Here is an 11,099-nt window from a genome sequence, read left to right on the forward strand (position 1 = left end):
ATTTTATGCGGGAATAGATTATGAATTGGCAGCTCTTTTCTTCCCTGTTCCTTTAGGTAAATTCTACAATGTTGGAGACCAGACGGGTCACGGTGAAGACCACTGCCAGTTTGTGGACTCATTCCTGGATGGCAGAACAGGAACTCAGCTTCCTGCAGACCAGCTACCAACCAGGCCAGGTATTATAACTGCAAGAAACCACTGATATAATGTTACTGTGCTTTAAAAAAGAAAATTACTCACCTTTTTGAAGTTCCAAACCCAGAATGAAGCTTTCTTTTAAAACCAGTTGATCCAGTTCACAAAACTCTTCTGAATGATTTATTGTGAAATTGTATTGAGTCGCTTCTGAACTCACTGAATCAATGATCCATTCGCAGCAGTTAACAGCTCTAGAGGGGAAGATCATCAGTGAAAATGAATACATTTTGGCTATTCACACAAATCTATTGTATGACTTCTGAAAACTTCATTTACAGTAATAGATATATACAGTATAGACATTGATATACAAACCACTTTTATGAAACTCATACCTTAGCTTGAAATCTTCAGTCCCCATGCAGACTTTTGATAGACTAACACTATCAAACGGCAAAATTAACCTGCAGTGGTCAAGTGGGAGCTCTCAGAAAATGCAGAATTCATAAGTTGTAATAATTGTAATTACGGTAATTCCGACAATGGCGTTAAAGAACATCTTACCGGTTTCAAACATGGGGGTAAGTTAACTATGGCTGCGTCTAAAATTGCATACTCTTTTGAGTATGTACTTATTTTGAATAAGTAATTACTCCACAACCGCTAAAAAAGTATGTTCTATATAGTATGAATGTGTGTAGTATGAATGTAATCTGGACGCATGACTTTTGCCATGCTACCTTTATCAAGTGACCTACTAGCGTTAGTTGTGTCGCTTCACTTCCACTCATAAACCTCTCCGTGGCCTCATGTGCATTATATGCACACTTCCGAATCTCGCCGGTAGAAGTTGGTCATCCGGATACTTTTTGCCTACTCTTTTATGAGTACTGTGAATTCGGACATAATTAATTTGTTACATACTGTTTTTCGCCTACTAAATAGTAAGGAATTATGCAAGTTTGGATTCAACCAATTACTTGGCTAATGCTTTTCTTGATCATTTTCAGGTTTCTACAGAGCAATGAGACAAGAGCCAGTCCACTTCGGCCAGATAGGTGGAAACTCCCACATCACCTACGTTGCATGGTACGAGTGCGGTACGCCGATTCCAGGGAAATGGTAGGACCGGAGCAAGTGTCCCGACGGAACCCTAAAGAGCAACTCTCATTGGTTGGGGTCGGTGCCTGCTAATGTCACATGACAGTTTTTTTTTTTTTTTTTTTTTACTGTTTTCCCCCCCACCAATGATGGTGAGTTCGGTCACTCCTCAGCCTACATCACCAAAAGTTCGTACCATGTATAATAGTGTACAGGATCAAAGAGTCAGGGAATACTTTTGAGGGCATTTGTAACATGTAATAGCAAAACAATGCCTCATCTTTTTATTTATCGTACAGTAACTAGAACAAAGGTAAAAAAAAAGTTCATTATGAGAAAAACACCGGATACATTGAAGTGATGAACAAAAAAAGAAAGGTAAAAAATACTTGTTTAAATATTGGGAAGCTGGCTCCCTGAAACTATTTTGATATTTTGTGTAATATTATTTATCAAAGTTTGTGGTTTCTTCATTGGCTTTCTTCCAGTGAGAATGGGCCAGGCTTTTATTAAGCGCTTTAAAGACAGCCTGGGCTTTTGTCTACCACCAGAGGCAGCTGTATTAGTTTAGGTCTCTGTTATGTCAGATTATATGTATAGCTGGGACTCTTCGCTATGTTGCTTTCACAAACACATTGTACTGGCTCAACAAGTCAGCTTTACCCACACTAGAATAGAAAGAATGGACTCAAGACGACAACACGTCTATGTTTACAATGGGTTGGGATGAAAATAATCATTTTCTTTACGTGCACACACACATCTACACACACAAAACATGCAAATTCTCATTCACTCAGATGCTTTGTACCATGGCTGTTGTCTTCCAATGTATGTCCTGGTATATTTAATGGTTCTAGATCGTAAGGATGACCTTACTCTTGCAATTTGCACAGCACAAATGTATTTATATGTATATGGAGAGAGTATTTTTTCAGGAAACCTATGAGAGAATTAAAGATCCTTTCCCCTCAAGCTTGTGAAACACGACACAAGTTTTTAAAAAGAATTCTCGCTTTTTTTTTAGCGTTAACCCACTGAATACATTCAAGGTGTCTTGAAGATATTAATACTTCAAGGAGAGCTTGTCTGGGTCCCATATTTTGTACAGTTATGTCCCTGCCAATCCCTTGGCAGAGTTTCTCTGGCTTATCCGTATTTTCATGGAATATGTTTGTAAGATGAAACTGTTGTTTGTTGTTGTTGTTCTGGATTTGTTCTCTTCTGTATGTATTTTACAATAATAAAAAACAGAAGTTTTGTTTCTTTTTTAATCCTCTGTGTCCCGTCTTTGTTGTTGCACTATTTTTTAATGGATTTCTACAGAATACAATGAAACGCAGTCTCTCAGGTGGGTCTGTTAACACTTGGGTCTCTTTGACCCTTGGGAATTTGAACACCATTAAACTCTTCTCAACTTGCCCCATCTCACCAACCCAAATTATAAAAATAAATATCAATACATGCTTTACTGCATTACTATACTTTTCCAGAGCTAGAAAAAGAGAGGAGTTTGCCCTGCCAAACCAAATACAGGGACATTCTCTGAAAACCACAAAGCTAGAGAGGAAAAAAAAAAAAGACTATAAACTTCAAAATGCCTCTCGGTGACTTTATTAGGTTTCCAACCAAAAGAAAAAGGAGGCGCGTATAAGAGAAAGATAGAAAGATATAAACGTTAGTTTTGGTTTAAGACAATTAAAAGCCAACAGACTGTGTCCAAATCAGCAAAAATGGCAAAACAATCTGTTTGGTCACCATTTTCCACAACTTTATTCACATAAAAACGTTGCTATTATGCAACCTAATGTTTCTAACCAATTTACTGATGTATGTACGGCTACAGACTGGGCAACCAATGCTCTGGTTGTGGGGACATGGGTCTAAAGTCCAGATTGGGATTGAAGGTTTACAGGAAGACAATGAAGGAATGAATTGAAATGGGGTGACGAGGTCATGAACAGCTTCGACTGGTATAAAGCTGCAGATCACGAGAAGTTTTACTTAAACTCATCGACTGCAGGCCACCCTCACATCTTTACTTGGCTGTTTTCGACAGTGAGGCGTTCACACAAATCAACAGCTCTCTCTCCCAGCAAACTTTAGAGCTCGCTTTAATGCCTCGCTCTTCTCACAGCTGTGTTCAAAGTAGCCGCTGCTTGGTCCGTGCCTGGGCTGTCAGCAAGAATTAAGCTTCCTGCAACAAGTCCAGTGTCCAACTTAGGTCCCAACACGTGCTGGGAGGATCTCGGGAACGGTCACAAATACACATTGGTTTGTTATTAAAGAAGCTCTGGGTTTACTGACGAGACTTTGGATGCCAGATTGAGCTTTAGTTTGAGTGTATACAGTTGATCACTCAATATAAGCCTGAGGGTAGCTAAAGTATTAAAATCAAAGGATTGTTGCCACAATTATTTGGCGTCCATTTGGACATCTTAAAATTGCCATTTAGCTTTAGCTTAGCTTAGCTACATTGTTTTCCCTTCATCCTGGCGGCAAGCAAAATAAAACTATTAAAATATAATTATTATTTCTTCAAAGGTGGGATTGGGTGTGAAATTTGAAATTTCTAAAATTGTTATAATGTTTACTGCATCCCTGGCTACTATAAGGTAATGGGTTTTACTCAGCAAATATTGCAATTAAAAGAATTAGTTCACCCAAAAATAATTTTATTTTAATAAAAAATAATTTACTTGCCCTAAAGCCATTCTAGGTGTATAGGACTTTATTCTTTCAGCCAAACACAATTGAAGTTATATAAAAAAAATATCCTGAGTTTGGCTCTTCCAAGCTTTATAATGGCAGTGAAAAGTGCAAGAGTTTTTGAAGCCCAAAAAAGCGCATCCATCTCACGGTTCAAACAAACAGGGATGGGCAACAAACTCAAGCTCTTCCGACATTTCTCTTTAAAAATTCTCATTTTAGACTTCTAATTCCTGACCAGTGTTTTGTTTTGCTCTATCCTCTGCGCTTCCGTGTTCGTCAATATGTCATGCGTTGGGCCAGAGATCACTCTTCCGCTAGAACTAGACTAGTGTACAGCTGTTTCCGGAAGCCAGTGATTATAGTTCATAAAGTTATAAATATGGATATTTTTCTTACAAAAACACATGGCTTCTCTTCAGAAGGCCTTTATTAAACACTCTGGAGCCGAATGGATTACTTTTATGATGGATGGATGCGCTTTTTTGGGCTTCAAAATCTCAGTTACTATTCACTCCCATAATAAAGCTTGGAAGAGGCGGGATATTTTTTAATATAACTCCGATTGTGTTTGGCTGACAAGAAAAGAAAGTCATATATACCTAGGATGGCTTGAAGGGGAGTAAATTATGGGATCATTTTAAATGTTTGGCTGAACAAACCCTTTAATTGTGATCATTTAGGTTAATTAATTGCCCAATCATTTAATGAGATTTATTCAAAATCTTAAAGCACGCGCAAAGTCTGTGTGCACAAACCAAAGGGTTTTTGGCAAATATGGACAGGGAAGAGGAATGAATCTGCTGACTATCAAACCGAACCAAAATAAACCCCACAGAGCAAATGAAAACGTGCTGTGGTAATTTTCATTGCTCACTGGAGTGGTCTCATTTTTAATGTGTGCATGTGAGTGTCCTTGTCACTAAACGTCCTTGATAAGTTGTGGTGAACTGAATATATATTGGGTTTTAACCACAGACACACATACACATACACATAATAACCAGCTCAGCATATTTCCAATGGAGTAAGATGCTTTTCAGAACCAGATGGTGTAGGTGCATATACTCACGACCATGTCCTAACTAGCCAAACTTTGACCTTTTGACCCTAACTCCTGGAATTACCAGAAAACCAGCCAATTGGATTGAAGCTTGTGATATATGTAGCATATGGTCTGTGAACAAGACGGATGAGCACTGAAAAGATTCAGCCTGTAACACAAAACTATCCTTCACTAGTTTTGTCATTTATCTCATCCTGTTTTGAAATAAGTTTCTCAGCTTTTTGCATCGGCCATGTGGGTTTTTTTCTTTGCAGAGTGCAGTGTCCGTTTGTTTTCTTCTTTTCGTCCTCAAAGACTTAAAACCAGATGTGCATGTGCATTTTGTTCATAAGATGCTTCCAAGATGGAAATATTGTTAGTGAGAGTGTTCTTTATAAACGCTTCAAACACTCATAAGCACCACAAACATTCTGCTAATCCACCCTGGAATTAAATTCAAGAAAGTCATTTGAGAAATGTACTAAAGCCAGAGGAAAACTTTCTGTCCCACAGCTGTACCGGACATACCTGTACTGTTTGATTATTAATCTTCTCACTGTGATCAAATGATTCATTCCAATAAATGTAACCATAGTCACACATATACAAACAAAGACGCTTACTTACACCATTTAATAGTGAATTTAAAGGGAAATGGCCATATCTCACAGGATGTTACATTGGAATTTGACTTTGAATGACGGGAAGAGGAATTTATTAAATTGCATTTCAAGGAAACTGAAAAAATAAATTGCAATTTTATTAGTGCAACATGTTTTGTGAAAAAACGATTATATAAATCATTAAACTGAACTATTTAGGCATAAAATGGCAATTTATTTTATATAATTTTGTTTTTATAATGATTTTCTTTTTTTAATTAAAGATAATTTTGCTAATCATAATAATAAAAAAATGTATTATAATAATACATTACATAGTATATAACAGTACTACTAACATTATAAAAATTACTATTGACAACATTGCGTATATTCATATTTATTGTATATATCGTTATTATTCCTCTTGTTGATGGTAATACTACTACTACTACTACTACACTGTAAAAAAATAAATAAAAAAAATAGTAAAAGTACAGGTCATTTTCTGCCACAACATTACCCAGTAATTTTACGGAAATTTCCGTCAACCCTAAAACACAACATAATGCAATGCATGATTCAAAAATACATGTAAAACACCTGCGGAATATTCTATAATCATATAATAACTAATTCTATAATAACTAATAATAATAACAGTGCTACACCCCACTGCTCAATGTTATGAATTGTGGGTAAACTGGGTAACGTGACAAATGTGTGTCCCCTCCGAAATGCCAAATGCCCCCTAAAGTAAATCACCCTGGTCAGAATCTGGGACAATTAATGCTAAATGATCTGAGAGCTGGAAGAGATGAAAACAGGAGAGAGAGCGGTAATACCATTACCATCCTGATGAACACAACTCACCGATCACCCGGCCAATCAACACAGAGACAAGGACCATCAATCTTGTTTCTTCTCTGTCTTTCTCTCACACGCTTTCTTGAGAGCCAGGTGTCTTCTCCAAGCAGGCCATCTCTCCATCAGCTCCCTCACTCAGGGAATCCCGACACCAAGACGATCAGGGTATTTCCTCCACAACACTCCATGTGATTTGTCAAATCTCAACCCGGTGGGATAGACATGTCAACCTGAAAGAAAAACAGACAGAGTCAGTGTTTCCAAAACAATGTCTTGAGAATCCCCTCCTGCAGAGAAATGGCACACACATACATAAACACAATGTTATTTGCTTTTCAACACGAAACTTATTTCCATCGATCCAGTCAGAGCATGCAATTTGTTGAAGCCAAAGCTCATACTCCTATAGCACATTAATCATGTGAAAGAGAAAGAAGAGGGAAACCGCTCTTATTTTCACCTCAGATGACTACCAGCAACATTCTAGCTCTGCGTTTAGCATCCAAAGTCTTTTCTGAATGACCTGATGGACAAAAGATGCTTTGTGCAGTAGACTGTTTAGCTGGGTGTTTCTTCAACAAAAAAACAAAAAAAGAAGTTTCAACACAGATTTAATGTGTTTAAAAGCTGTCAGATAAAAATCAATCCCTGAGACTTAAAAGTACAGGAAGTTGAAGAAAAACCTAGTTGCGACATCTAAATGGACCAAGCTAACAGCCACCTTCCAGCCAATCAGAATCGAGTATGCAGACAGATCATGGTAAAAATGATGCTAACACCCAGTAACATGTTCACTAACTTCATTAAAAATGAACAATTTTCACTTCTGTGAGAATGGATGCGATGAATGCAGTGGTGTTTTCTAGATGCCGATGTGCGAGATAGACTGGGTCAAGGAAAATAAACCTTCAAAGCAGTCTGAATTTAAGGATTCAAAAAATGCCACACATCCTTCAACATAAGAAAATTCGTATCTTTCACTTGTCAGTTAAAGGAACACGGCGACTTTTTGGGACTTTAACTTATTCACCGTATCCCCCAGAGTTAGATGAGTCCATACATACCCTTCTCATCTCCGTGCGTGCCGTAACTCTGTCTGACCGCTAGCTTAGCTTAGCACAAAGACTGGAGGTAATCGGCTCCAGCTAGCATACTGCTCCCAATAAGTGACAAAATAACGCCAACATATTCCTATTTACATGTTGTGATTTGTATGGTCACAGCGTGTACAAATAACAAGGTCACATGAGACACAGCCATCTTCTAACCGTATACATACTGGGATCACAACATACAATCACAACATGTAAATAGGAATATGTTGGCGTTATTTTGTCACTTATTGGGAGCAGTATGCTAGCTGGAGCCATTTACCTCCAGTATTTGTGCTAAGCTAGGCTAGCGGTGGGTGCGTCAGACAGAGTTACGGCACGCACGGAGATGAGAAGGGTATGGACTCATCTAACTCTGGGGGATACGGTGAATAAGCTAAAGTCCCAAAAAGTCGGCATGTTAGAAAGGAACACTGTGTCCAGACAGATCATTTGTTGACCTGATTTACATGCTAAACAAAATTGCTTCTGACCATCTTTCCACAAGATGATCTTTAATTCAATTTCTTTAGCTGACATGTAGGTCAAGAGCTGTCTTCGTAGTTTTTCCTACTTGGGGACTTCTTCCCCAAACGAATGCCTGAACACTTGTCAGTGTCCTGCTGAAAAGATCAGTTTTTAGTACATGTATTGCTGGTTTCCATACACCAATACACACATTTGATTTAATGTTTTAAGGATTTATTCATTATTAACACTAATTCAATTTTCAAAAAATAATTAAAATGAACATTTAAGAAGTTTTTTAAGAAGGTGAATAGGTCACATTGAGGACCGCATTCATCAGCCCAGAACCATAGTGGTATGATTCGCCACTCATTTGAATTCTCATAAATGACATTGGGTCGAGCCAGAGCGAGATTTTTCAGATATTTCCAATCCACAGTACTCTGGGGGAGTCATTTCAGAGTGACTGCATCTGTTATTATCCCTCCTCTCCCCCTCCCCTCCCCCTCATTATTCGCTTGACCCCATCAACTGGAATGAAGGAACACTCCACAGAATCTCATGTATTTGGACACCTGTGATTTGAAATTAAATTTGAGAGAAGGAATAGTTTCCATATTGCACTTCAACAAGAACATACGCTGTCAATTACCATCATGTGTGTTCAAATCGTTTAGCAAGAAGGCCTCCAGTAACAGCAAAGTTAGGGCCTGTAAAAAGGTCAGCGCTGTTTGCAATGCAGCACTGCTCGGTATGATTAAAAAAAAGGGGCATTGGGTTTCTTCGTACGTAAAAAATGAAAATCAAACAGATGGCACGGAGAACGCTGGAGAGTGTGAGAGCGAAAGGGAGAGAAATGTAGCAATTGGTTTTAAGACCAGGCTTTGTGTCAAACGTTTTGTTCTGCGCAGGAATTTCCTGAAAGACTTTCTCCATCCTGTGCCCGTGCTGACCCAGCCCTGCCTTCACCTTCAGCGCGCCTCTGCACGCCACATGGCTCGTTTTCGTTTACGCAGAAAGCTGAATCGAAAGAAAAGCTGTTGGAGATGGCTTCACCACCTGTTCTCTGGCCTGGTCTGAAGGCCAAAAGTGGACAGCAATTCTTCACAAGACCTCTGCCAGAAGCCAGAAAGAAAGAGAGGATGATGGAGAACAGTGGTGGCTTACATTACACAAAGCAGTAGGAGTAGGTTCCGAAAGAGGAAGTTGGAGTTATATCCTTCAAATGCAAAATGCAAATACTAAAATCTCTGGATGTACAAAAACTATAAAAGTGGATGTTTTTATGGCATGCTTTAAAAACAACAAGATTGACAATTCTTGTTTTTTTATGGAATGCTGCAGTATTTATTATAAAAAAATATATATTTAAATTTACTCATAGTCTTTCATCAAAATAACTTCCTCTCCCTCTTGCAGTGACATTTCTTCTCCTCTCGGGGCGGGACAACCTGTCACATATGAGATCGACCAATCGCAAACCACAACCATCCAACCAATTCTCCATGGATAAAATCAAGTGCCGCCCTATATTTTCCTGTTCAAGAAGGATATACGTCACAATAGGGAAGAATTAGAAAAGACTGTCACAACTTCCGTTTAATGCCAACTTTAAAGGGATAGTTCACCCAAAAAGGAAAATTATGTCATTAATTACTCACCCTCATGTTGTTCCAAACCCATAAGACTTTCGTTCATCTTTGGAACACAAATTAAGATCTTTTTGATGAAATCTGAGAGCTTTCTGTTCCTCCATTGACAGTTAAGCAACTACCACTTGTAAAAAAAGTGGTAAAGTTTAGTCGAAATTTTCTTAAGAGCCTGAGATCTTTATATGATGTATAAGATTTAATTAGGCTTTTTTTCACATTTAAAAATTGATCAGGGAACATAAACAGAAGGTCAGTCGAACCTGCTCGACGTGCGAGAACAAACCTTTTGCATAACACAAGAATTAACCTCACTGGTTCTTGGAGAAGCTCAAACGTGCTGTGTAACACGAGAATTAAACTCTTTGGTTCTTGTGGAAGTTCAAACGTGCTGCATAACATAAGAATGAACCTCATTGGTTCTTGGAGAAGCTCAAACGTGCTGCGTAACATGAGAATGAACCTCATTGGTTCTTGGAGAAGCTCAAACGTGCTGTGTAACACGAGAATGAACCTCATTGGTTCTTGGAGAAGCTCAAACGTGCTGCGTAACACGAGAATGAACCTCATTGGTTCTTGGAGAAGCTCAAACGTGCTGCGTAACACGAGAATGAACCTCATTGGTTCTTGGAGAAGCTCAAACGTGATGCGTAACACGAGAATGAACCTCATTGGTTCTTGGAGAAGCTCAAACGTGCTGCGTAACACGAGAATGAACCTCATTGGTTCTTGGAGAAGCTCAAACGTGCTGCGTAACATGAGAATGCACCTCATTGGTTTTTGTGGAAGCTCAAATGTGCTGCGTAACACGAAAATTCTTTGGTTCTCGCATGTCAAGCAAACATGCTTGAGCTTCCGTTTACCATTATTGATATGTGAGTTGATGAATGTTTATATGAGAATAAAAGTCTAAATTCAATCTGTTCATCATATAAAAGCGACCGAGTCTCTTCAGAAAATTTGGTCTAAACCGCTCAATTCATATGGATTAGTTTTACGATCTCTTTATGAACTTTTTGAAGCATCAAAGGTCTCACTGACTAATAACGGCATGGATTATTTGCATTTGTGCACACAGGAGATTATCAATGAATGATGATTTGAATTTCATTTTTTATTCTCACAAAAAGCTTCATATGGTTTAGAAGATTTGGAATACATTGCAAGAGTCATGTGAAGTACTTTTGATAGTTTTATGGTGCTTTTGTGCTTTTTTAGAAGCTTGAAAGGTCCCGTCATAATTCATTGTACGAAATTTCAAAGTTAAAGGGAACTGCGCCTTTAAAGTAAATTTTGTTTTATTACAGCTCCTGTAAATTTGATATATGTGAACTAAACCTTCACTTAAGCCATTTTCCAGTCATGTGTAAACTGACCAACAAAAAATTATTTGCATCGTTTGTACCTTTACAACTGCATCATTTCA

The 11,099-nt window shown here is 38.2% G+C and overlaps 1 protein-coding gene across 9 annotated transcripts in view; it reads left to right on the forward strand.

The window, feature by feature from the left end:
- Positions 1-2,516, forward strand: part of abi3bpb (ABI family, member 3 (NESH) binding protein b) — a 54,305-nt gene extending 51,789 nt beyond the window's left edge. For all 9 annotated transcript variants that reach the window (XM_084417982.1, XM_084417977.1, XM_084417975.1 and 6 more), the window contains 2 exons: positions 57-179; positions 1,152-2,516. In XM_084417982.1, coding sequence (XP_084274108.1) covers positions 57-179; positions 1,152-1,267 — 239 coding nt within the window. In that variant the 3' untranslated portion in view covers positions 1,268-2,516. The remainder of the gene's footprint in view (positions 1-56; positions 180-1,151) is intronic.
- Positions 2,517-11,099: the final 8,583 nt, after the last annotated feature.

The sequence above is a fragment of the Rutilus rutilus genome (genome assembly GCF_951802725.1).
Source record: "Rutilus rutilus genome assembly, chromosome: 8".
Taxonomy (NCBI): domain Eukaryota; kingdom Metazoa; phylum Chordata; class Actinopteri; order Cypriniformes; family Leuciscidae; genus Rutilus; species Rutilus rutilus.